This window comes from Balaenoptera borealis (genome assembly GCF_965194805.1).
Source record: "Balaenoptera borealis genome assembly, chromosome: 1".
Taxonomy (NCBI): domain Eukaryota; kingdom Metazoa; phylum Chordata; class Mammalia; order Artiodactyla; family Balaenopteridae; genus Balaenoptera; species Balaenoptera borealis.
The window spans coordinates 179941075-179968417 of NC_138860.1; the positions used below are offsets into that span (position 1 = coordinate 179941075).

Genomic DNA, 27343 nt, shown 5'->3' on the forward strand with positions numbered 1-27343 from the left:
AGCCCCCTCCAGCCTAGAGCAAACATGGCCAGTTCCTTTCTGTAAGCACCCAGGGAAGCAGATGTAAGGCAAATGGGCAGCATCTCCCGGGCCCCCATTTCCATGGCTCGCCCCTGCCCCATGAACTTTGCATAAGTCTGTCATGGTTCTCCATCACCTTGGCAACCAGTAGCCACACAGGTGTGATCATGGGGACCTCAGGCCCTGGACTGGGCCATGAGGATGGCAGTGTGTTCAGCCTGGGCCACCGTGGGGCATGTGCTCTGGGTGCAGCCCTGAAGGAGAACTGCAGGGCCTTGGTGTTCCTGGACATTTGTTCTCAGGGCAGCCAGTGCCCTAGCCTCAGCCACTTGCCCTTCTTAGGTGATGTCAAGGCTAGAGGGGACCGCGGAGATCATCCAGCCCAGGACATCTCAAGGGTCACGGACTGAGCCTTGTGTCATCCTGGATCTGGGCGCATGGCTGCATTTGTAGGCGTGTGCATTAGTGTCCAGGGCTTTCATCAGAATCTGAAAAGGATCCTTGCCCCTGAAATGTTAAGAAGCACTGAGTCCATTTTACAGGTGGGGAGACTGAGGCCCAGAGAATGGAAGCCACTTGTCTGAGGGCAGCCTTCAGGTTGGGGTGGAGCTGAACCAGAAGCCAAGACTTCTGACTTTCCATCCAGGGCTCCTTCTTCAGATTTTAGTCTTCAGAGAAGATCATCCATCTGGACTAATAGCCCCCACTAAGCAGGGGGACCCCATCATTCCTTCCTCATTGGAGCGCCTTGGTCAACACCATTCCCTGAGTCCCCATTAGGGTCTTGGATTCCTCCAATCCACATACTTGCCACGTGGCTTTGAATAAGTTACTGTCCCTCTCTGAACCTCAGTCTCCTCATCTGAAAAATGGAGAGATAATAACAGCACCTCAAAAGGTAGTGAGAATAAAATGGGATGGCAGCCTGGCGTAGAGTGAGCCCTCCAAACGTGTTAATAATAGAAATAACTTGTGCTCATTATCACCATCCTCCTCCCATGCTTCGTGGCACAGACGCTGCCTCCCCCATGGAGCTCTTGGCTGGCCCACGCCTTCCCTCCTCCTTACCCCTTCTTGGCGGCCAGCACAGCGTGGGTCATCATAGAGCTGTCCCGACATGCTTTTGACTTGATTGGAGTCCAGGGGAAATCCACCTGCTTTTCTGGCCCTTTGGCGACTGGCCCTCTCTGGGCCTCAGTTTCCCCATCTGTATAATGGGTAGGCTTGTGGAGCTCTGCAGGCCCTCTTAAATCTGATACAGTACGCCACACTATGGGTGGCCCTGGTGCCCCTGGCATCTTCCAGCATGTGCTGCCTTCACGAGGGCCCTGATTTCTGTCTCCAGACTGCAAGCCGTATCCCTTGTGTGTCCTGGCTGTGTCCCTTGTGCCCCACCCAGCCCTGGCACATAGTGGGCTCTGCTAGTGCCCTCTGGATGCATGGTTTTCTCAGCCACTCTTGTACTCCACAACGCCACACCCAGCAGGCTCCAGTTAACTTAGATGTTCTTTTTCTCTACCATCCCCTTACCCCCAAGCTTTGCTAAATAATCTGAGTTGACTGGGAGTCTCCAGAACATTCCAGGGCCACCCAGCAACTGGCATCTTTATTCTCTTCAAACTGACGCACACACTCATTGTGCCTGGAACTGGTCCTTCACCAACACCTTGGCCTTGAGGTGGGACCTGCATTGGGAGAGGGCGGCACCAGTCCCCACCCCCGTGGTGGGTGTAACGGTGACAGCTCCTGAGGGCAGAACACACCCGAATCAGACAGTACAGGGTTGAGAGCTTGGCAGCCTGGGTCTAAATTCTAGTGTCATTGGGAATTCCCTGGCGGTCCAGTGGTTAGGACCCGGTGCTTTCACTGCTGTGGGCCCGGGTTCAGTCCCTCGTCCGGGAACTAAGATCCCGCAAGCTGTGCGGTGAGGCCAAAAAAATTAAAATAAATAAATAAATAAATTCTAGCGTCACTACCTATTAAATGTGTGATTTTCGGCAAGTCGCTTAACTGTTCAGCCTCAGTTTCCTCACTTTAAAAATGGGAGTAATAATGGCTGCTTTGCAGGGTATCTAAACGATATGATGCATAAAAAGCGCTTGGCACCGTGCCTGGCACATAACACATCCCAGAAAAGTGCTGTTTAGTTACTGTCTTCACGACTCCCTAAGTAGCTGGCAGGGCAGAGGACAGTGGTCTCGGGGGCTCCTAGAACGCCACCAGGGACCGCGTTCCAAGGAGGCCAATGTCGCTGTAGTTTGGGGCACACAGTGCAGGAGAGAGCCGGGGGGAAGGATGGGTGAGCTGGGGTCAAGCTGGGGAGGCCTTGAAAGCCAAGGCCAGGGGCTCAGCTGTGATCCTGCAGCAATGTGGCGTCCCAGGGGGTGTTAGAGCCAAGGAATGATAGACTCAGAGCTGTCCTTCAGGGATTTAAACTGTCAACCTGAGGCAGACGGGGAGGTCCAGACCGGAAGGTATAAGGGTCTGAGCTTGGGGTGTGGCAAAAGGGGGAGGAGTCTGGAGAGAACCGATAGACACGGTGAATTAGCGCTGGGGCTTTTGACCTGCTGTCACGGAGGGTGAATAAGGGCAGTCCAAAGAGGACCTCCCCATTGTACAGATGAGGAAACTGAGGTCAGGAGAGGGGAGAGCTAGGACCAGAACCCACACCTCCAGACACCCTGTGCAGGGCTCTTCTTTTCATTCTATGGGTTGGGTCTCCCCCACCCCCCACTGGTTTACATACACCCAGAGAGGGCCAGGGCCAGGCCCCAAATCACGCAGCAAATCCTGCATCTTTCCACAGCACCCAGAGGCCTCTCCCTGTTGTTTTCAATGTCTGTGGGTTGACTCCACCCCAGGGGAGGTCAGGGGCGAGGGAGGGGGTGCTCCCTCTGGAGTTGCTAAAGACACAGCCAGTATCCTTCAGGGTAACTTCGAGAAGATTTGGGCTCTTTCAGCTGGGCTCAGAGCCTGGGGTGCCCCCCGGGGCAGTTCATTTCATTACAAGAAAGGACAATCTTGCACTCTGGCAAATTCACCTTTCTCCAGGGTCTGCCCTGCGCCCCGCAGTTCACACATGCCTTTTTATTTAATCCCCACACCGATCTCATGAGGCTAGAATTATTATTCCTATTTCAGTAGCAAACAGAGGCTCAGAGAGGTTAAGTAACCTGCCCATTCTCACACAGCACACAGAGCTGATGTCCAGTCCAGGCCGGCTGGAGTCATGCTGCCTCAATGTTCCTCGAGTGTAGACACACACGTCAGCAGGAGCTGGTCAATGATGTAGGTCCGTTACCAGGGGCGCAGTGCTGATACAGATGGAAGAGTCACTGCAGCGCAGAGCAGAAGTGGTTCCCGTGCACTGGGGTCAGGAAAGGGCTCTAGGAGGAGGTAAGGCTCCAGCTGGCCCTTGAAGGAGGATCAGGGCTTGGCAGGGGTGGGCAGGGGGACAGTACTGGATTTCCAATCCCCTTTTTGCCCTTGGAGCCTCCTCCCTCCATGAGCCTGGGCCCCAGGAGCAGCATTCAGGCCTGTGACATATCCACCTAGGCTGGGCATTTTATAGCAGGCCCCCAAGGCTCCTGCTAGGCCATATTGTTGGGGCAGGAAAGGACCAAAACAGCATTCCATGGACAAAGGTCTTTGATTAAAACAGGTCCCTGATTTGCTGGAGCCGTCTCCCTCCATTCCACTCCTTGGGGGCAGTCACCTTCAATGTTAGGAATTTTCAACTTTCCTTTCTGCCAACACCCCTGCCCCTGGGTCCTGGATCCAAGGGGGGATACCTAGAGGGGGCTCCCTCTGCAGAGGTGATGATGGATTATTGGGCTGACAGATGGCCCCCCTCCCCCACCCCCACTTCCCAATCTCTTTGCTGCTGTTCTGCTGCTTTTACCAAAAGCAAGGTGCTCGCGATGTAATATGGCATGGAGGTTAAGAGCCAGGCCCTGAGGTCTGGCTGTGTGATTTGAATCGCAGCTCTGCTGGTTGTGCAACAGACACTGAGTTTCTTAACTTCTCTGTGCCTCAGTTTCCTCACCTGTGAAATGGGGTTAGTAATAGTCCCAGTTATTGTGAGTGTTAAATGAGATGGTGAGTGACAAGCACTCAGCGTGATGCCTGGTTCTTAGTATCAGTGGCTGCTGTTTTGGAACAACTACTATGGGTCGGGGCGGGACACATGACCACGTGCCAGCCCCAACTTGGTCAGGCTCTGGAGTGTGGGCTCCATTTGCCCCCCGGCTCTGTCTCCTGATGGGAGCATCTATGTCCTTTACTCCCAAATGTTTGAAACATCAGGGAGTTGTGACCTGATCTCATCTAAGTGGCAGAAGGCGTAGGTGTGGCCAGGTTAGCAGGACATGCTCTGTCTACTGCCAAATGGGGTTCTCCTGGACCACCCAGGCTCAGCTGTATCCTAAGAAGGGATCATCCTAATTCCAGCCTCCTCCCCTTCCTCCAGAGCCCTCAAACCTCTCTACCTGTGCCAGGTGCTTTCCTGCTCCACGGACAGCGAAAGGACCCATATGTAAATGTCTGTGCAAATCCCCTGATGTTAGGTTGCCAGCTCTCCAGGGAGGCAAAGCCACCTCTGGGACCTCTACTTCCCAGCCATGGGAGCCCAGGGCAGGGTGGTCTGCTCCCTGATCTTCCTGCTGCGGGCCCTGGCTGAGCTGGCTGAGAACTCGGAGTTCTACTTGCTTGGGGATTACCTCCTGGGTGGCCTCTTCACCCTCCATGCCAACGTGAAGGGCATTGTCCACCTCAACTACCTGCAGGTGCCCAAGTGCAAGGAGGGAGTCTCCAGTGTGAGGCTGGAAGTGATGGTGTGGGCGGGGTGGGAGCCGAGGCTGGTCCTGTGGTCCTGGGGAGGCCAAGCCAAGCCCAATGGGTCAGAATGCGTCTCCTCATTCATTGCCAAACCCCCATCCTGGATGCACTCCACTGGCTCTCAGGGAGGCCCGGCACAGTCCGTGTTATTAAAATCTATGGCGACTATGTCCTGAAATTTTGAAACCTGGTGTCTCAATGTCACATCTCTTACTAAAGAGTTATGGGATGTTTGAGCCTAGAGGGGTCTTAGAGACCATCAAAACCAACCCCCTTCCCTCTGGCAGCAGCGGGACTCCCAGTGAGTCCATGCCAAGGCCCGGCTGTTATACCTTTGGGAGGCAGGTTCTCAGACTGGAAGGAAGGTTTGTATTTTCCCAGGGCTGTGGTTGGGTGGGCAGGGGTGTTTCCAGGACCGGGGGTGCTTTCCTCTGCACTCCATCCCCTGTGAACCCACTGGGGTGGCAGCATCATTCAGAGATTGAGTGGGCCACCTTCGGGCAGGCATGAAGGCTGGGATACTGGAGCCAGCCTGGGATTATAAAATAGTGATCTTGTGCAGAGAGGGCGAGGCATTCTGAGAAAGAGAGAGAAAGGAAGGAGAGTGCAAAGATGATTAAAGCCTGACTGTAAGAAATGAACCATTTATAAGATGTTGGGGAAGATTATATGTTGGCTTGAGAATGGTGAGGGTGATGGTACTAAGCATGATGTTGGATATTTTGATGCTTGTGATGATGGTGGAGAGTCTAGAGAAATGATGGTGGTGATAGAAGTGATGGTGATGTAGATAACGTTGGTAGTAGTAATACTGGTGATAAGGAAAATGGAGTACGGTGATGATGGTGGCGGCAGTGGTGATGGTGATGGTGGTGGTGGTGGTGATAGTGAAGGTGGTGGTGGTAGTGATACTGGTGATGGTGGTGGTGGTGGTGATAGTAGTGATGGTGGTGGTGGTGATTGTGATGGTGACAGTGATGGTGGTGGTGGTGGTGATGGTGATAATAGTGATGGTGGTGGTGGTGGTGGTGGTGACGGTGATGGTGATAGTGATGGTGGTGGTGGTGATGGTGATAGTGATAGTGATGGTGGTGGTGGTGGTGGTGGTGGTGATGGTGATGGTGATAGTGATGGTGGTGGTGGTGGTAGTGATGGTGATGATGGTGATGGTAGTGGTGGTGGTGATGATGGTAGTGGTATTGATAATGATGGCCACAGACATGGGGTGACTGTGATGGCAGTGGTGATGATACCCATAATAGGAATAGTAGGTTATGATGGTCACAGTGACGATAGTGATGATGGAGGCTATGGTGGGTAATGGTGGTCACATTGGTGGACATTGATAGAGTGATGACGGAGGTCATAGGGACGGTAGTACTGGTGGCAGTGGTGGTGACTGATGGTGGCCACAGAGATCATAGTGTCAGAGGTGGTCATAGGGACGATGGTGATCTCAGAGCTGTGAAAATGATGTGGTAAAAATGCCAGAACCCTCTGGAGTGGTTCCTTCTTGGGCGATGCCTTGGCTTTCCTACTGCAGGCAGGAGGAACAGGCTGGCTCTCCCCTCCCCTCCCCTCCCCTCCCCGCCACTCCCCTTCCCTCCTCACTCTGGACCCGTTGCTCACTCCACCCTACTGCGGCCTCTCCAGGTACGAGATGAAGGTGCTGGGCTACAACCTCACGCAGGCCACGCGCTTTGCGGTGGAGGAAATCAGCAATGACATCAGCCTGCTGCCCAGTGTGCTGCTGGGCTACGAGATGGTGGACACCTGCCACATGTCCAACAACGTCCATCCTGTGCTCTACTTCCTGTCACAGGACGACTATTTCCCGCCCATCCAGGAGGATTACAGCCACTACGTACCCCACGTGGTGGCCATCACCGGCCCTGACAACTCCGAGTCCTCTATGACCGTGGCCCACTTCCTCTCCCTCTCTCTCCTTCCACAGGTGAGGCCCCTGGGCCCTGGGAGAAGGGGCTGGGCAGGAGGGCAGCCGAGTGCTTTTCCTGAGGGCTCACCACCCCCACCCGTCCCGGGGGTGTTGGATCGGGGAGCGGAAGCAAGGTCAGGACATCCACCCCAGCCCTGGCAAGGTAGCCAGCCTATTGGTTCAGAGCTCAGGCTTCGGAGGCAGAAGGACCTCGGTGTGCATCTTGCCTCTGAGTCTTGGCCATTGTGAGACCTTGAGCCAACCTCTTAACTTTCCCAAGCCTCAGTTTCCCCATCTCTAAAGTGGGATGATAAGAGTCCCAGCCTTGGACTGTCTGAAGATGAAAGCGTTCAGTTTAGGTAAGAATTTCTAGTGCACAATAGGTAGTCAGTAATGTTCCTGTTGTTACGTAAAGCATCTTGCGCGAGAATAAAAACTCAGAAAGTGCTCAATATTATCCTGTATAATTGCCTAGCACAGAATCTGCCTCACAGCAGGTCCTCAAAAAAGTGCTATAGAATTACTGCTGCTATGCTAACTATTTTCACCATCATGATCAAAAAGGCGTAGTCCAGAACTGGCATAAAATATCTGCTTGTTAAAGAGCAGTTAGCACAAGACTCGGCCCACAGTGGGTAGTTACAAATACTGTAAGTTTTGCTGTTGTTTTTATTATATCAAGCACCAAGGATCTGACTCAGAGTAGGTGCTCAATCAGTGTTAATATTCTTATGTGAAGAATCTAGTCCAGGACTGAAGTAATTCTTTCATTCATTTAACAAATATTTATTGAGCACCGACGGTGCCAGGTATTGCTGTAGGTGTTGGGGATGCCGCTGGGGAAATGCACAGAAATTTGCCCTCATAGAGTTTATCTTCCAGTGGGGAGAGACAGACGATCAATGTAAATAAGTATGTGATATAGGATAATGGGAAGTGAGAAGTGAAATGGATAAAAGGAAAAGTCAAGTTAAGGTTAAGGGAGGTGGGGCGCGTCGGGGGACAGGCGGAGTGGGTACAGGGAGATTGGATGGAGGCTTGAAGGAGGTGAAGGAGGAAGAAGAGCACCCACGACAAGGGGTCAGCAAATGCAGAGGCCGGGAGGTGCCTGGCGTGTTCATGGAACTGGGTGAGCAGAACTGGGACTAGTGGGAGAGAAGGAGGTGAAATCAGAGCGGGAAGGGCTGGGGTCAGTGATGGCGCCCCTTAGGGACCACCGATGGACTCTGGCTTTTCCTGAGTGGCATTAGGAACTGTTGGAGGGTCTTGAATATGTGACTGGTGTGTATGTGTGAGCAGGACCGCCCTGGAGCCATGCTAAGTGTAGATTGGAGAGGGGCGAGGGGCGAGGATATTGCGGTAACTCGTAGCAGGAATGATGGTGGCTGGACTAGGATGGTGGGGGGGTGGTGTAGGCACTGAACGGACACACTGTGAAGGTAGATCCCATGGGGTGTGCTGATGGCTTGAAGGCGGCATGTTTGAGAGAGACGAGCCAGTGAGGACTCTACAGTTCTGGCCTGAGTAACTGGAGGGATGGATTCACCATCAGGGGAGATGGGGAGATTGTGGGCGAAGCAGGTTCAGGGGAGACAGGAGTTCAGTTGTGGCTACGTTAAGTTTGAAATGTCAAGGAGGCAGTTGCAGGTATGAGTCTGAAATTTAGCAGAGAGGTCCAGGGCAGGGCTATTGGGAGTTGTCAGCATGGATATGGTATTTAAAGCCAGGAGCCTGGATGAGATCACCAAAGGAAGGGGAGCAGATGGAGAAGACACAAGGACTGAAGGTTGAGCCCTGGGGTCCTCCAAGGTCAAGAGGTCATAGAGGAGAGGAGAAGAAGCAACCAGTGAAAGGGGAAGAAAACCGAGACTGTGCCATCCCAGAGGCTGCGGAAGGAAATGTGACTAATCTGAGGATGATGATGGTGAGGAGGAAAGCTTTATGCTCAGGGGCACACAGTAGGCACTCAGTAAATGTTACTAGATCATGAGAATGATAATGATGGAAATCACCTAGCCTAGGGCTTGGCACACACTAAGTGGTCAACAGTGTTGCTAAAGGATGAGGTGGGGCTGACGTCGATGAGAAGCATCTTGCCCAGGGCCTGGCATGTGGTGGGTGCTCACGAAAGTCTACCATGCTGATGACCATCGTGAGATGGTGTACATCACTTAGCCCAGGGCATGGCACACAGTAGGTGCTTGGTAAGTGTTACTACAAGGATAATCACGATGATGTTAACGTAAAGCACCTAGCCTAGGGCCAGGCCCATGATAGATTCCTGTGAAATGTTATTTCAGTAATGACCATGGTGATGATGGAGCAAACCACCTAGTTCAGGGTCCAACACATAGTAGGTTCTCATTCATTGTCATTACTGTGATGTCCATGATGATGGTGGAGTAAACCACTTAGCCCTGGGCGTGGCTGGCGCTGTGTGCTCCTCAAACGCCATAAGGATGATGGCGGTGGGTGGAACCCCACTGGGGGGGGCTACCCTGTGAGACCCTCGCTAATACCTGCTGGACCCTCCCCTCCGGCGGATCACCTACGGTGCCATCAATGACCAGCTGCGTTTCCCAGCGGTGCTGCGCACGGCGCGAGGTGTGCACCACCAAATGGAGGCCATGGTGCGGCTGCCGCTGCACTTCCGCTGGAACGGGATCCTCGTGTTGCCAAGCAGCGATGACTACGGCCGCGGCAACAGCCAGCTGCTCAGCGAGCGCCTGGCCCACCATGACATCTGCATCGCCTTCCAGGAGACGCTGCCCATGCCGCAGCCCGACCAGACGATGACGCAGCAGGAGCCTGAGCGCCTGGAGGCCATCGTGGGCAAGCTGCAGCAGAGCGTGGCGTGTGCTGTGGCCGTGTTCTCGCCAGACCTGGCCCTGTTCGACTTCTTCCGCGAGGTTCTGCGCCAGAACTTCACGGGCGCCGTGTGGATCGCCTCCGAATCCTGGGCCATCGACCCGGTCCTGCACCACCTCACCCAGCTGCAGCGCACAGGCACCTTCCTGGGCATCACCACCCAGAGCGTGCCCATCCCGGGCTTCAGCGAGTTCCGCGTGCGCCGCTCCCAGGTCAGCCGGCCCGCGCTCAACAGGAGCAGGCTGGGGGCCACCTGCAACCAGGAGTGTGACACCTGTATGAACACCACTGAGTCCTTCAACTCCATCCTCACGCTCTCCGGCGAATGCGTGGTCTACAGCATGTACTCCGCCGTCTACGCCGTGGCTCACGCGCCGCAGAACCTCCTGGGCTGCAACCAGACCGGCTGCCACAAGGAGGTGGTCTACCCTTGGCAGGTGAGGTCTGGCCTGTGGAAAGCCAGGGCCCCACGGAACAGGTGCAGAGTCCGTGGTTGCCATGGAGACCGCAGAGCTGCCCACTGCTCTGCTCTATCCTCCCCTTCCCTTGGTGGGTTCTGGGCAAATGGGTGGGAGAGGCCATGGATCACGCCCTGCCTCCAGACACATAGGAGCCCTTCGTGGTGACAAAACAAAATTCCTTAAAAAAAAAAAATTAACTTAATCATCACCATCCATGATAGTCTGTCCTTGGAGATTTGGGTGAAATTCCCTAGAAGGAAGCCCCGCAGGCCGGAGCCCCATGTCTCCCCGCAGCCTCTCCAGGGTGGAGGCCCTGGGGATGAGCTTGTGTATTCCCATCAGCTCTCAGGTTCATCGTCCCAGTTCGGCATCACCTTGATTCAGGCCTGGAATTTAAAGCTGCGTTTTCCTGGTTTATGCACAGGCACACACACACCCTACCTTGGGCCTACGGAAGGTGTAGAAGGTTTTACTGAGGATCCAGAGGAGCAGAGGAGATATACACCAGAGACGTATGCTTTCTACTCGTCATTAGACATCTCTGCTTAAATAGTTCACTGACTTTTTCATAGTTTGGAACCAGCTGCCTACTCTATTGCTCAGTCACCCCCCACCCCCGTCTTTATCCTCCCCTGATACCCCTCAGGCATCTCTGATACAGCCCATCCGTTAGGAGGCAGGTGGTGATGATCTGAGCAGAGCTTTGGAATCAGGCAGCCTGGGTTCAAATCCCAGTTCTGCCACCACTAGCTGTGCAACTTTGGGCAAGTTATTTAATATCTCTGAGCCTCAGTTTTCTCATTTATTAAACACAAGGAGTAATATGTATGCTGCTGAGTTATTATGAGGATTAATAATAATGTATGTACATTACCTGGTGCAGAGTAGAAGCTGAGTGTCTCCTCCTCTGTTTCTGACACCAGTGTCTGGCCTTAGGAGAGAGGGTGGGGCCTGGGGGTAGAGCCACTGCTGGGGTTGGGGGTGGGGCTAGGTGAGGAAGGGGAAACAAGGCTCAGACCCAAAAGGGGAGCCAGGAGAGACCCAGGCCCCTGCCAATAATAGGCCCTGCCTACTCAGGAGAATTACAGGGACATGCTTTCTGGCCCCATGTATTGGAACCCTGGAATCCAGGCTGCTCAGCCCAGCTTGGCCAGGTCGCCGCAGGGGTGTGACATGGACACTAGTGCTGGCTCCCCAGGGGCCGTTGCCATCCTGATCCTCATCCTCAGGCTGACCACCGGGATGGAGCCTCCCCAGTCTCAGCTCCCAGGACCATTGCTCTCAGACCCAGCAACCCGTGCATATGCGAAAGAGACTTCAGCCAGGTCCTCACTCTCCCGGCAGGGCAGGGAGAAGGCTAGAGATCAAATCCCTGGGCTATCTGTCTGTCAGTTCCTGAGATGAGGTGAGCTCTGGGCCCCCAAGATGTAGTCCAATAGACTCTCTCATTTATGGAGGAAAGACCTACGAGCCAGACTGATTTGATAACTAAGCTGGAAGCCCTTTTGGGATCAGCCCAGAGAGGTTCAGTGACTTGCCCAAAGTCACACAGCAAATTTAGGACAGAGCTAGGACTGGAATTCAGGCCGAAGGATGTCCTAGCATGTTCTAGTTCATACCAGCTTCTGCATAGTGAGAATGATGGGGGATGGGGCGGGGAGAGACTGCAAAGAGAGTTGGCTCCAAAGTGTGGGGCAGCAGGCAGGACCCAGGGGGCAGGGGAGACCCCAGTAGGTGGGAGAGACAGTGGACTCTGGACCCCTCATATTGGATCCCAGAGGGATGGCCGAAGTGACTTCCAGGGAAAAGGAATAATATTGACATCTCAGTAGGAGGTGAGAGCTGACTATTTTCCAAGCACTGTTCTGAGCCCCTAACAGAGATTCACTCATTTATTGCTTCAGAGCCCAGAAGGTCAGGCCATTTTGGCCCCCACTTTGCAGAAGAGGAATCTGGGGTTTATAGAGGTTAAGTGCCAGGTCCAAGGCCTCACAGCAGGTGGTAGATCTGATGCCTAAACCCAGGTGCATCTGACTCTAAAGCCAGAGCTCTCAGCCACTGCCTCCAAACTGCCACATTTTTCAAAGTTTTGGAAATCAAGGCCCGTGGGCTGGTAGCATTTCTCCCAGGTCTGGCCCAACCTCTGATGCCAGCTCCACTTCCCTTCCCTCCGGCTCCTTTAGCTACTTCCGGATATCTGGAAGGTCAACTTCACCCTCCTGGGCCACCAAATCTTCTTCAATGAGCAAGGGGACCTGTCCCTGAACCTGGAGGTCATCCAGTGGCAATGGCACCTGAGCCAGAACCCTTTCCAGAGCATCGCCTCCTACCAACCGTCGAAGCGGCAGCTGAAGGACATTTGTGACATCTCCTGGCACACCCCTAACAGGACGGTCAGCTCTCAGGAGGGGGTGGGGGAGGGGACTGGAGGCCAGGCCCCAGAGCTCATGCTGGGGTGGCAAGGACCCTTTTACCTGGGATTCGTTCTCGACAGCTGGTGGTGTCTGTTTGTGGGTGTACTGTCTGGGGTCCCAGCCTTCCTCCTCTGACGGAGAACTGTACAAGTTCAGGACTTTCTGGCTTCTCAGGACCGAGGGGCTCAGGACATGTGTGTGTTAAAGACTTCAACTCTCATGCCAACCCTGGGAAATAGATGCTACTCTTCTCCCTATCTTATGCGTTAGAAAACTGAAGGCACAGAGTGGTTGCGTGACCTGCCTAAGGGCACACAGCTTGTCCGTGTCTCTCTATACAGCACTCAGGCTACACCCTAGCAAGGAATACTCACATTTTGGGGATGATAGTTCTTCTTTCCACCATGTCCGACATCTGTCAGTCTAAAGCTCCTTTGTTTTACCCTCTTTCTATAAAAAGCTGTCAGAATGCTGCTGGGGAGGGGAGGATAGAGACCCAGCCTTGTGGGGTGAGGGAGGGAATCTAAAAACTTTTCAGTCTTCATCACTCTCCCCACCTCCACCTGACCCCTGTTCCAGAGGCATTTGGTGCTGCTAGTTTCTGAGCTTCTGGGGGATTTTTATGGAGTACATTGTGTTGGTGTCTTTATTAGTTTGCTAGGGCTGCCATCACAAAGGACCACAAACTGGGGAGCTTAACCAACAGAAACATATTGTCTCATAGTTCTGGAGGCCAGAAGTCCAAGATCAAGGTGTTGGAGGGTTGATTCCTCCTGAGAGTTGTGAATGAGACTGTCCCAGGTCTTTCTTTTGGCTCCTGGTGATTTGCTGGTCCCTGTTGGCTTTCCTTGGCTCCTGCTGCATCACCTGATCTCTGCCTTCATTTTCACATGGTGTTCTCCCCGTGGGTGTGTCTGTCTCCAAATCTCCCCCTTTTATAAAGACATCAGTCATATTGGAGTCGGGACCCACCCTCCTCCAGTATGACTTCATCTTAACCAATTACATCTGCAGTGATCCGATTTACGAATAAGATCACATTTTTAGGTCCTGGGGTTAGGACTCTAACATAGGAATTTTGAAGGGACACAAGTCAACAAATAAGTGTCTTAGCCTGGCTTTCCCCCAGAAAGCAGAGCCTGAGACAAGGGCTGATGTGCAGATGGTTTATCCCAGGATATGATCTGGGGGAACAGGAGTAGGAGGCTGGGGAGTATTTAACAGGGAAAGAGGGAAAGGGAATGTTCTCAAGCTGGACGCTGCTGTGAGCAATGGGATCTCAGTCTTACCTGAACCTTCTCAGGAGTCACTTTAGAAAGGTCCCCAAGGGTGGGAAGAGGATGGCACTGATCCGTTGGCTCCGTATCTCCCAGTGGTCAAGGGTTGTGCCAGGGGGTATGAATTCCCTGGCATTTCCAGGTCGCGCTCGTGTGATGCCCAGCAGCTCTCTGTGGGCGTCTCACCCTGCAGCCCCTGGGCAGAGAGCGGCCAGTTTGGTCTCTGCACGAGGGGAGTCGAGTGAACCCAGCCACAGGTCCTGCTGCTGCCCTGGGCCCCGGGTGGACCTGATTCATCCCTCTCTTTCTGCCACCGTCCATTCTGGATTCCCTCGCCCTCAGCCATTGGCTGCTCTATGTCATTGGCATGTGGGGTGATCCAGACATTCATCCCCAAGGTGTCAGAGGCTGTTGTCACCTTGTCCTTGCTGGCTTGTGGTCCGGTGGCTATCTAGTAGCAGTCATCACCGGGCTAGAAGCACCAAGTGCCGCCTTGGGGAATCGCCTGGGTCCCAGTCCTACTCTTTCCTACCCCTAGCAGCACCCCTAGCCCCTCCCGCTAATCCAAGTCATTTACCTCGCCTTGCTTGGCTTTCTCGTTCGCTGGCATGAGACCCCCTAAATGACCAGGTGGTAACCATAGAGCCCTATTGTGTCTGCTGGTGGGAGTATTCCCCCTTTGGAGACCATACTTTATTCTAGCAGAATCCAAGGTTCTGGAGATGGGAAGTCCCATTTCTACAATGGGCCTCTGCAAAGAATGGTGAGTGTGGCCAATCCTTTTTACACCCTGTGGTTGCTGGACCCACGTCTTCTAGAATGATCAGGTTCCATGTGCATTCTGTCATGACAGACAGTAGCACAGTACACAACTCTGCAACAAGGTAGTGAATGTGATTTAAGATCTTTCTTTTTTAATGTGGGCATTGACAGCTAGACACTTCCCTCTAAGTACTGCTTTCATTGTATTTCAGAAGTTTTGTTACTTAAAAAAATTATCTTTAATTATGGTAAAAAAAAACCCCACAAATGTTACCATCTTAAATGATTTTTCCCAATGTTTTAATTGTGGTAAAATACACATAACATAGGCTTTACCGTCTTAACCATTTTTAAGTTGACCGTTCAGTAACATTAAGTACATTTATACTGTTGTACAACCATCACTGCCATCCATCTCTAGAATACTTTCATCTGGCAAAATTGAAATGCTATGCCCATTAAACAGTAACTCCTCCTTCATTCCTCTCCTCCAGCCCCTAGAAACCACCATTCTACTTTCTATCTCTGAATTTTTTTAATTTTATTTATTTATTTATTTATTTATTTATGGCTGTATTGGGTCTTCGTTTCTGTGCGAGGGCTTTCTCCAGTTGCGGCAAGCGGGGGCCACTCTTCATCGCAGTGCGCGGGCCTCTCACTGTCGCGGCCTCTCTTGTTGCGGAGCACAGGCTCCAGACGCGCGGGCTCAGTAATTGTGGCTCACGGGCCTAGTCGCTCCGCGGCATGTGGGATCTTCCCAGACCAGGGCTCGAACCCGTGTCCCCTGCATTGGTGGGCAGACTCTCAACCACTGTGCCACCAGGGAAGCCCTCTATCTCTGAATCTGACCGCACTAGATACCTCATATAAGTGGAATCATACAGTATTTGTCTTTTTTATTACTGGTTTATTTCACTTAGCATAAGGTCCTCAAGGTTCATCCATGTTGTAACACGCATCATAATTTCCTTCCTTTTTAAGGCTGAATAATATTCCATTTTATGGATATATAATATTTTGCTCATCCACTCATCCATAAATGGACACTTGGATTGCTTCCATATTTTAGCTATTGTGAAATTAATACTGTTATGAATAAGAGTATACAAATATCTCTTCAAGACTGCTTTCATTTCTTTTGAGTATATACCCAGAAATGTAATTGCTGGATTATAGATTAATTCTATTGTTAATTTTTTGAGGAACTACCATGTTTTCCACAGTGACTGTACCATTTTACATTTCCAGTGGTGCACAAAAGCTCACTGTTCCAATTCCTCTACGTCCTCAGCAACACTTGTTATTTTCTGTCTTTTTGATAGCAGCCATCCTAATGGGTGTGAAGTGGTCTCTCACTGTGGTTTAGATTCTCACTTTCCTAATGATTACTGATATTGGGTATCTTCTCATGTGTTTCTTATCCATTTGTATATCTTCTTTGAAGAAATGTTTGTTCAAGTCTATTTTTTTCATTTTTGAATCAGGTTGGTTTTTTGGTTGTTGTTGAGTTTTAGGAGTTCTCTATATTCTGCGTATTAATCCCTTGTATATCTTATTTGCAAATATTTTCTCCCACTCTATAGGTTGCCTTTTTACTTGGTTGATAGTATCTTTTGATGCATAAATTTAAAATTTTTCATTAAGTCCAATTTGACCATTTTTTTCTTTTGTTGCCTGTGCCTTTGGTGTCATCTCCAAGAAACCATTGCCAAAGTCAGTGTTGTGAAACTTTTGCCCTGTGTTTTCTTCTAAGAGTTTTTATAGTTTTAGATCTTCCATTTAGGTCATGGATCTGTTTTCAGTTAATTTTTATATATGGTGTTAAGTACAGGCCACCTCATTCTCTTGCCTGTGGGCATCCGGTTTTCCCAGCATCATTGGCTTAAAAAACTATCTTTTCCCCATTGAATGGCCTAGAAACCCTTGTCAAACTCATTTGACCATATATGTGAGGTTTTATTTTTGGACTTTATTTTATTCCATTTGTCTGTGTGTCTCTTTAGTCTGGTACCATGCTATTTGATTACTGCCACTTTGTAGAAAGTTTTGAAATCAGGAAATGTGATTCCTCCAGCTTTGTTCTTTTTCAAGATTGTTTTGGCTATTCAGGGTCCCTTGAGATTCCAGATGAATTTCAGGATGGGTTTTTGTATTTCTGCAAAAAAACCTCATTGGAATTTTGATAAGAACTACATTAAATCTGTAGATTGCTTTGGGTAGTATTGACATCGTAACAATATTAAGTCTGCCAATCCGTAAACATGGGATGTCTTTCCATTTATGTATGTTTTCTTCAATTTCTTTTAGAAATGTTTTGTCGTGTTCATTGTACAAGTCTTTCCCTCCTTGGTTAATTCCTAAGTATTTTATTCTTTTTGATGCTATTGTAAATAGAATTATTTTCTTAATTTCCTTTTTGAGTTATTCATTGTTAGTGTGTAGAAAACAACTGATTTTTGTGTGTTGACTTTGTATCTTGATACTTTGAAGAGTTCACTTATTGGTCCTAACAATTTTTTTGCAGAATCTTTAGGATATTTTACATATAAAATTATATCATCTGTGAGCAGATAATTTTATTGATTACTTTCCAATTTAGATGACTTTATTTTTTTCTTGCCTAATTGCTCTAGCTAGGACCTCCAGTACTGTGTTAATAGAAGGGGTGAAACTGCACATCTTTGCCTTGTTCCTGATCTTAGAGGAAAAGCTTTCAGTCCTTCTCCATTGAATATGATATTCACTGTTCGCTTTTCACATAGAGTTTTTATTATGTTGAGGTAGTTTTCCTTTACTTCTTGTTTGTTGAGTGTTTTTTTATCATGAAAGAGTCAAATACTTTTCCTTCATCAATTGAGATGATCATGTGTTTTATTACATTTATTTATTTATTTATTTTTGTTTGAAGTATACTTGATGTACAATATTATATAAGTTACAGGGGCACAATATAGTGATTCACAATTTTAAAGGTTATACTCCATTTATAGTTATTATAAAATATTGGCTATATTCCCTATGTTGTACAATGTTTCCTTGTAGCTTATTTTATACATAGTAGTTTGTACCTCGTAATCCCCTACCCCTGTATTGACCCTCTTCTCTTCCCCTTTCCCCACTGGTAACCACTAGTTTGTTCTCTATATCTGTGAGTCTGTTTCTTTTTTGTTATATTCACTAGTTTGTTGTATTTTTTAGATTTCACATATAAGTGATACTATACTGTATTTGTCTTTGTCTGACTTATTTCACTAGCATAATACCATCCAAGTCCATTAATGTTGTTGCAAAGAGCAAAATTTCATTCTTTCTTATGACTGAGGAACATGTGTTTTTTTCCCCTTCATTTTGTTAATGTGGTGTATTACACTGATTGATTTTTATATGTTGAACTATCTTTGTATTACAGGAATAAATCCCACATGATCATGGTGTATAATCCTTTTAATATGCTGCTGAATTCAGTTTGCTAGTATTTTGTTGAGAATTTTTGCATCAATATCCATAAGGGATATTGGTTTGTAGTTTTCTTTTCTTGAGCCTTTTTGACTGGCTTTGTTATCAGATTGATGCTGGCCTCATAAAATGAGTTAAGGAGAGTTCCTTCCTCTTTAGTTGTTGGTAGAATTCACCAGTGAAGTCATCAGATCCAGGACTTTTCTTTGTGGGGAGATTTTTTGATTACTGATTCAATCTCCATACTAGTTATAGGTCTATTCAGATTTTCTATTTCTTCGTGATTTAGTATTAGTAGATTTTGTGTTTCTAGGAATTTGTTTCATCTAGATTATCTAATTTGTTGGTGTATAATTGCTCATAGTACTCTCTTATAATTGTTTTTATTTCTGTAGAATCAGTAGGAATGTCCTCACTTTCATTTCTGATTTTAGTAATTTGAATCCTCTCTTTTTTTCTTAGCCATTTTAGCTAGAGGTTTGTCAATTTTGCTGATCTTTTCAAAGAAACAACTTTTGGCTTAATTGATTTTCTCTAATATTTTTCTACTTTCTAATTTGTTTCACTCTGCTTTAATCTTTATTATTTCCTTCCTTCTGCTAGTTTTGGGTTTAGTTTGATCTTCTTTTTCTAGTTCCTTAAGCTGTAAAGTTAGGTTGTTGATTTGAGATCTTTCTTGTTTTCCAATGTAAGTGTTTATAGCTTTAAATTCCCCCCTTAGCACTGCTTTGCTGTATCCCATGTTTTGGTACATTGTGTTTTCATTTTCATTCATCTTTAAGTATTTTCTAATCCCACTTGTGAGTTCTTTGATTCGTTGGTTGTGTAAGAGCATTGTTTAATTTTTACAAATTTGTAAATTTTCCAGTTTTCATTCTGTTATTGATTTTTAACTTCATCCTATTGTGGTCAGAGAAGATACTTTGTGTGATATCTATCTTTCAAAATTTATTCAGACTTAATTCATGGTTTAACATAAGGTCTGTCCTTATCTGGAAAATGTCCCATGTGCACTTGAGAAGATGTATATTCTGTTGTTGTTGGGTAGAGTGTCCTATGTATATCTGTTAAATCCAGTTGGTTTATTGTGTTGTTCAAGTCCTCTATTTCCTTACTTATTTTCTGTCTGGTTATTCTATCCATTATCGAGAGTGAGGCATGGAAGTCTTCAATTATTACTGGGGAATATTATGTGTTGAATTGTCTTTTCTCCCTTTAATTCTGATGGTCTTTGCTCCATGTGGCTCTCTTGTTAGGTGCATATCTGTTTATAATATATCTTCTTGATCTATTGACCCTTTTATTGTTATAAAGCTCCTTCTTTTTCCCTAGTAAACATTTTTGTTGGCATTCCCCCCACCACCCCCTGCCCAGCTTCTTTTGAGACATTATCTTTGTTTTTTTACATTTTGAATATTGTATACCTAAGAGTAATTTTTTAAAAGTATTTATCCCACTTGGTGTTCTCTGAACTTCCTGGATCTGTGATTTGGTATCTGTCATTAATAATTATAAAATTCTCAGCCTATATTCCTTCAAATATTTCTTCTGTTCCTTTCTTTCTTCTCCTTTGGGTATTCTCATTATATGTATGTTACATATTTTGCAATTGTTCTATAGCTCTTAGATATTCTGTTCTCTTCTTTTCACTTTTTTTTTCTCTTTGCTTTTCACTTTGGGATGTTTCTATAGAGATATCTTCAAGCTCACTGGCTTTTTCCTCAGCTGTGTCCAGTCTACTGATGAGCCCATCAAAGGCATTCTTTATTTCTGTTACCATAGGTTTTAAAAAAATGTGTTGCATTTCCTTTTGGTTCTTTCTTTCAGTTTCCATTTCTCTGCTTACATTACCCATCTTTTCTTGAATGTTGTTCACTTTTTCAGTTACAGCTCTTAGCATATTAATCATAGTTATTTTAAATTTCCTGTCTGATAATTGCAAAATCTCTACCATATATGAGTCTCATTCTGATGCTTGTTTTGTCTCTTCAGACTTCCTTTTTGTCCTTTAACATGCCTTGTAATTTTTTGTTGAAAGCCAGACATGATGTATTTGTTAAAGGAACTGAGGTAAATAAATTTTAGCATAAGGTTTTATGTTTATTTGGGCAGGAGTGAGGCTATGTTTACTCTTTGCCATAGCAAAGTGGTGTCAGAGGCTAAAATTTCCTCTAATGTCTCCCTTTTTGGGTCTTCCCTGCTGGTTTTGGGTTTCCCTAGGGACTCCTTCTTAAACAGAATTTGAGCCTTGCAGTTCTTTTGGTTGTAATCCCCTGTTATTATACAGGAGCCTGAATGATGTGGTGGTAAGATGTGGGAGGAGGGGAAGAATTCTGGAATCATCTATGACCAGGTTTTATTCTTTTGGTAAGCCTGTGCCCTGGGCTGTGCCCTCCACAAGTGCCTCTCAGCTCTCCCCACCTTCGGTGAGACAGGAAGGCTAGAGGGGGGGCTGCAGTTGGGTACTTCCTTTCCCCTATGTCAATTCAGCTGTGGTAAAATAGTTTCCCTTGAGGGCAGGCCTTTGTTAAGGAGAACAGGATGCTCTGGGTGTATTTCAGAATGGTTGCTTTTTCCTCTCCCCTTGCTGGAGAGCAGTCTTTACCCTGAGAAGCTGGTGGGGCTCCTGAGGTTATGGATGCACCCCTAGAGGTCTCTCTCAAGCTAGTCTGAGCTCAGTCCCAGCAACTGGTCATTTGCTGTCTAGCTGCTCCTACCAGTTTCTGCCTCCAGCAGCATTTCCTGCTCCTGCTAAGCTGTGACTCTTTGTGTGCACCTGTCTCCCCAGTTTTGGGATCTGTGGTTTGCCCCATGACCCCAATTCTCTGATGGACCTAAGAAGGGTTGTTGATTTTTAGCTTGTTCAGCCTTTTTCTTGTTGTGAGGATGGAGGAGATGACTTCCAAGCTCCTTACATGCCAGAGCAGAAACCAGAAGTTCCCCATTCTCTCTTGAACCTACACCAACAAGGCTTTCCACCACATCACTCTTCTGAAACTGCTTTTGTGAAGGTCACTGATGTCTAGATATTGCCAATCCAACCATCATCATCGTAGTCAACCTGTGAACAGATGTGACACAGCTGATTACGTCCTCTCTTTGGAAACAATATCTTTACTCGAATTCTGGGCCAGTCTCTCTCTTGGTTCCCCTACAGCTATGACTACTCCTTCTAAGTCTCCTTTCCTGGTCCCTCCTTATCCCCTTGACCCTTAAACCCTGGAGGGTACAAGAGTTCAGCCAATGGACTTATTCTCTTCTCTGTCTACATGACTGGAAATATGATCCATAGGTTTATAACTTCCAATTTTATATCTTCAGACTGGACTTCTCCCCTCAACTTTAAGTCAAATATTCACCTACTTACGCAAAGTTGCTCCCCCAAAGTCTTCCCATTCCAGTAAAAGGTAACACCATCTTTCTGTTGTTTGACCAAAAGCATTGAGTCATCCTTGACTCCTTTCTTTCTCATCCAACCCAGCAGTAAATCTTGTCCAGCCTACTTTCAAAACACATCCAGAATCTGACCACTTCTCATCTCTTCCACGGCTCTCTCTTTAGTCAGAACCGCCACCATTTCTCAGCTGGGCTATTACAGTAACACCCTGCCTGGTTTCCTGTTGTGCCATTACCCCTCATGATCTATATTCAGACAGGGCAGTCCTGTTAAAACGAAGGTCAGATCCTGTCACTCCTCTGCTTGGGATCCTCCAGTAGCTTCTCATTTCATTCAGAGTAAAAGCCAAAGTATTTTGACTCCAACTCTTTGAACAGATCCGCTGTTCTTCCTCTTGCTCATTCTGCTTGAGCCACGCTGACCTTGCTGCTCCTCGACTATGCCAAGTCTCCCAACCGCAGGACCTTTGCACATGCTGTCCCTTCTGCCTGAACAGATATCTTCATGACCTGCTCCCTCCCAGCCTTTACATCTTTGCTCCAATGTCACCTGATGGATGAGGCCTTCCTTCCCTTCACCCAATGTGAAAGTGAAATCAGCTCCTCCATCATTTTCCATATCCCTTGCATGGCTTTATTTTCCTTCACACTATATAACACCATCTGTTGTATCACAAATTTATATGAGTGTTGTCTCTCTTCCCCATGAAAATATTCATTTCATAAGAACAGAGACTTTGCCTCATTTGGTTCACAGCTATATTTCCAGTGCCTGGCATCGGTATGTACTCAATACCTTTTTGAATGAATGAATGTGTGAATATCAGGTTGAGACTCCATGGGTAAGAGGTAGGATTAATTTGGTTACTTAGGGGCTCAGAGTTAGTGAAGAGATGAACTTGGAGGAGGGGGAGAATACATGGCAAGGGAGTGGTAGGGTGTAGGTCTGGATAAGGTGTGTGTGTGCTTGTGTGTGTATGTTGGTGTGCATATGCCTGCACATGTGTGTGGCCCCACAGGAGGCAGAAAAGACCACAGAGGGAAGGCTGGCAGGGGATCAGACTTAACTTGGCTGATGGAGAGGCTCTTCCATGAGGTTTCAGGGAGAGAACAAGACATCCAGAAACATCATCTGATGCATGTGCAAGAGAGACTAGAGGGGTGGCACAGGAAAGCAGGTGATCTCTGAGAGGCCAGAAGAGAAGGGCTCTGAGGTCGAGTGGTCCTACCATGGCTCCTCGTGTCTGGGCCCTGGGTCCTTTATCTGTGTTCTCGTGCAACGCCCTCCTCATTGGTTGTCAGAATGATTTTTATACAACCTGAATCTAATCAGGCTGCTCCCCACTCAAGAGCCATGGCTGCTTCCCACCGCCCCTACATTTTTAGTGTCATAGTTCAGTCTTCCACCCTCCCCATGCAGCCTGACTTCAGCCAGGCTCAGACACACCCTCTTCCCAAGAATGCCATCCCCATCCTCTCCTCCACCTCATTGCTCTTACTGTTTCCTCTACTTGTAATTCATTCATTCATTTAATAAACAATCATTGGAGGCCTCCTCTTTGCTGGGCACTCTTCTAGTTTCTAGAAATATAGCAAGGACTTCCCCGGTGGCACAATAGTTAAGAATCTGCCTGCCAGTGCAAGGGACATGGGTTCGATCCCTGGTCTGGGAAGATCCCACAGGCTGTGGAGCAACCACTACTACTACAACTACTACTACTACTACAACTACTACTACTACTACATGTGCCACAACTACTGAGCCCACATGCTGCAACTACTGAAGCCCGCACGCTTAGAGCCCGTGCTCCGCGACAAGAGAAGCCACGGCAATAAGAAGCCTGTGCACCGCAATGAAGAGTAGCCCCCGCTCGCCACAACTAGAGAAAGCCCGCGTGCAGCAACGAAGACCCAACGCAGCCAAAATAAATAAATAAATAAATAAATTTATTTTTAATAAAAGAAAAAAGAAATATAGCAGTAAAAGCAATAGACATGGCCACTGGCTACCTGCTCTTGCTCACCTGAAAACCCCTGCCCCTCCATAAAAGATGTGTTAATTGGGACTCTTGGTGGTAAGTGACAGAAAACAATATAAGCAAAAAGTTAGTTTATTGCCTCACATCATTGAAAATTCCAGGAGTTGACCTGAAGGTGAAGCTTCAGGCAAGGCTGGATCCAGGGTCTCCCTCTCTCCATCTCCCAGATCCTTCCTCAGGCATGTTCTCCCCCCGGAAACCAGCGGGCTGCTAGCAGCTCCAGAGTCATATCCTATTCACTCAGCAACCTCAGAAAGTCTCCGTCTCAACAGCTGGGTGCTGTTACCCGAAGAAGGTGGATTAGGTCTTTGCTGGGCGAAACTAAGAAGGTGCCTACAGAGGTCCAGTTCTAATGGCAATCCCAGCACCCCTTCTCCTCCCAGGCAGAGGCCAGTTCCCCTCCCCTGAGCATCCTGCTGGGGATGAGTTAGAGAGGGTAAGGGAGCCCCCAGAGAGTGGGAGAGAGGACTCAGGGTCTTTTGCTCTCCTCCCTCCAGATCCCTGTGTCTATGTGTTCCAAGGACTGCCAGCCTGGGCAAAAGAAGAAGCCAGCTGGCATCCACCCCTGCTGCTTCGAGTGCATTGACTGCCTCTCTGGCACCTTCCTCAACCGAGCTGCAGGTGTGATTCATGGGCCCACATGTTGCCTTGCCACTGCCCTGCCCTGGGAGGGGTGTGGTCTCCAGGTCCCTTCACCTTTGGCAGGGTCTCTGGGGTCTCCCCCATGGTACATAAGTGTCCAAAGGCCAAGGATTATGTCTTTCCCACCAGAGGGTGAGGTCTTGGGAGGGAGGAATTATAGTTATTAGACTCTGAGTCAAGGAGACCTCGGTTCAAATCCTGCCTCTATAACTTCCTGGCTTTGTGACTTTACCTGGCTGGGCCTCAGTTTCCTCATCTGTGAAATGGGGTTGTTGTGAGAAGTTGATGAGCCAGGGGGTGTAAGGGACTCAGTGAGCGTTGGTCGCCCTTAGCTCTCTCTCTCTCTTTCTCCTGCCAGGGCCTGGTCCAATGCAGGCCCAGAGGATGTAGATGCTGAGAAGGCAGGTTCGGCTGATGGGAGCTGCTGTGGGGTCTTGCAGGTGAATTCGACTGCCAGCCCTGCCCAAGTTACGAGTGGTCCCGCAGGAAAGACACCTCCTGCTTCAAGCGGCAGCTGGCCTTCCTTGAATGGCATGCGGCACCCACCATCACTGTGGTCGTGCTGGCTGCCCTGGGCTTCCTCAGCACCCTGGCCATCTTGATAATCTTCTGGAGGAAGTTTCAGACGCCCATGGTTCGCTCGGCTGGGGGGCCCGTGTGCTTCCTGATGCTGACGCCGCAGCTGATGGCATACATGCTGGTCCCGTGTATGTAGGGCCGCCCATGGTCTCCACGTGCCTCTGCCTCCAGGCCTTCTTCACGCTCTGCTTCACCGTCTGCATCTCCTGCATCACCGTGCGCTCTTTCCAGATCATCTGCATCTTCAAGATGGCCAGACGCCTCCCACGCGCCTACGGCTTCTGGTCCGCTACCATGGGCCTTACGTCTTTGTGGCATTCATCACGGTGCTCAAGACGGTCATCGTGGGGAGCAGCATACTGGCCGTGACCACCAACCCCACTGCCCACACTGACCCTGATGACCCCAAGATCACGACCCTGTCCTGCAACCCCAGCTACCACCAGGGGCTGCTGATCAACACCAGCCTGGACCTGCTCGTCTCCGTGCTGGGCTTCGGCTTCGCCTACATAGGCAAGGAGCTGCCCACCAACTACTACGAGGCCAAGGTCATCACCTTCTGCATGACCTTCTACTTCACCTCTTCCGTCTTCCTCTGAGCCTTCATGTCTGTCTATGAGGGGGCGCTGGTCACCATCCTGGACCTCTTGGTCACTGTGCTCCACCTCCTGGGCATCACCCTGGGCTACTTCGGCCCCAAGTGCTACATGATTCTCTTCTACCTGGAGCGCAACACGCCAGCCTACTTCAACAGCATGATTCAGGGCTACACCATGGGGAGGGACTAGCACTCCTATCATCTGCCCATTGGGATGAGGGCCTCAGCGTTGGGAGATGGAGGCAGGGGCTTGCTGGTTCAACTCCAGATGGATGCAAGGAAGCCACCCCCAACGATTACCACCGTGCCCTGGTATCTGATTTGGCGTTCCTCCGAGGTTCTCTGCGTCCTGGCCATTTTTACCCACCTAGCGATGGATGCCTAGAAACATTTGCCCTTCGTTCCTTTCCCTCGAGCTGTTTAGCTTGCCAGGCAATGCCACCCCATTCTAGAAAAACAACCCAAGGTGACCTATTGGTCTCCAAGGACGGAGTCCCGTTTGGCAGCCTACAGCCGCCATCTGGTGGTCACTGTGGGTACCTGCAGGTTCACGGTGAAGGGACGCCTGCTGGAGGGCTGGGCTGGGGTTGGAGGATGTGAGCTCAAATAATGCTGCCCTGCCTCATTCACTAGCTGCCCGTGTGTCCGCGTCTCATCCCCGAGATTCCCCCAGAGCACGAATCCCCGGCTTCTCTGTTGTCTCTGAGTACGGCTGAGCCCATAAATGCTCGGGAATAAACCTCGCTTGGGTGAAACGAATGAGATTCCTTCTTGTTTTCCGGAGGTCCCCTAAGAAGATGTGGACTCGGAGACCTTGGTTTCAATCCCAGCATTGCCACTTCCGAGCTGTGTACCTTGGGCCAATTATTTACTGCCCCTGAGCCTACACTTCCCGGTCCCTAAAATGGGAACATTGAAGGATCAGAGATAAGGGGTGCAAAGTGCATATATTAGGTACTCAATAAATGCCAACCGTTGCAAATCCACACGTCCCTGGAACCATCGGGGGCAAAATAAGGCTGTGCTTCCTTTTTACACCCTGATGTCCGTGGCATATCTTCTAGTCCATGGCACTAGCCGCTGCTGGAAACTGGCCCCGACCCAGTAAATTCTGGGTGTTGTTATGGGGGTGCTCGAGCCTCTCATGTGCTCCAGAGCCACTGTGTACCATGGCACTGCCAAGCCTGGGAGAGGCTGCTCTGCTGGGTGTGGCCGTGTGCATGTCCACCACCCCCGATGGTGGCCTCCAGCTGCAGGAGGGGCCCTGCCTTCCCTGTTCAGGGGCCAGACCTGGCCTCTGACAGCTCACCAGGGAGCCAGAACTTCCATACTGAGGCCTCCAAACTGCTGCCTGCCCAGAGAGGTTGAGCGACTGGCTCAGGTGCACCCAGCTCCAAGTTGGGAGAGGGAGTGTCAGAGCCTCAGTGCACTCAGGCAGAGAGATGGGGGCCCTGAAGAAGCCATAACTGCGGTGACATGGTGGCCTTCTCAGAAATTCCCTGGGAGTGACTGAGAGCTTGGCCAGCGCCAGCCCCGGCAGGAACAACTTCCCTAAGCTTATTTGCAGCTGGGAGGGCAGGACTGACTCCTCCTTGTCCTGAATTTACCTCTTTCATGCTTCAAGGTGGTGGGTGGCAGGATCTTGGCTTGAACCATCTGGGATTTGGGGCAACGGCCTTCATATTTTGGGCCACTTCTCCGTGGACGGTCCCTGTTTCTCTTCCCTAAGCCTCTTTTTGGAGCCTGGCACAGAGCAGGTGCTCCATGGATACTGATGAACCGCTAAATCACTGTCGGCTTCCTCCACCATCCCCTCCACCACCCCTTCCCCAAACCATCACATCATTCATTCAGTTCATCCTTCGTGGCCTTGGGTACTGGAAGGACGCAACAAATATTTGTACTTACAATTGATGAGGACAACAGCTAACATTTATTGCCCTCCCTAAGAACTGTACTGTAATTTTATCCATTTATTCCTCACCAAACTCTATGAGTTGGGTGCTGTTAGGGTCCTTATCTTACAGATGGGGAATAAAAGAGACTCAAAAGGGTTAT

At 49.1% G+C, this 27343-nt stretch overlaps 1 protein-coding gene across 1 annotated transcript; it reads left to right on the forward strand.

Annotated features, from left to right (window-relative positions):
- Nucleotides 1-129: 129 nt before the first annotated feature.
- TAS1R2 (taste 1 receptor member 2) lies at nt 130-27343 on the forward strand. The gene is given in 9 exon segments (XM_082378528.1): nt 130-5018; nt 6401-6811; nt 9337-10098; nt 12306-12515; nt 23964-24087; nt 24549-24806; nt 24809-24970; nt 24973-25283; nt 25287-27343. Coding segments are annotated over 9 exon segments (2805 nt in total). The 5' UTR covers nt 130-4640; the 3' UTR covers nt 25476-27343.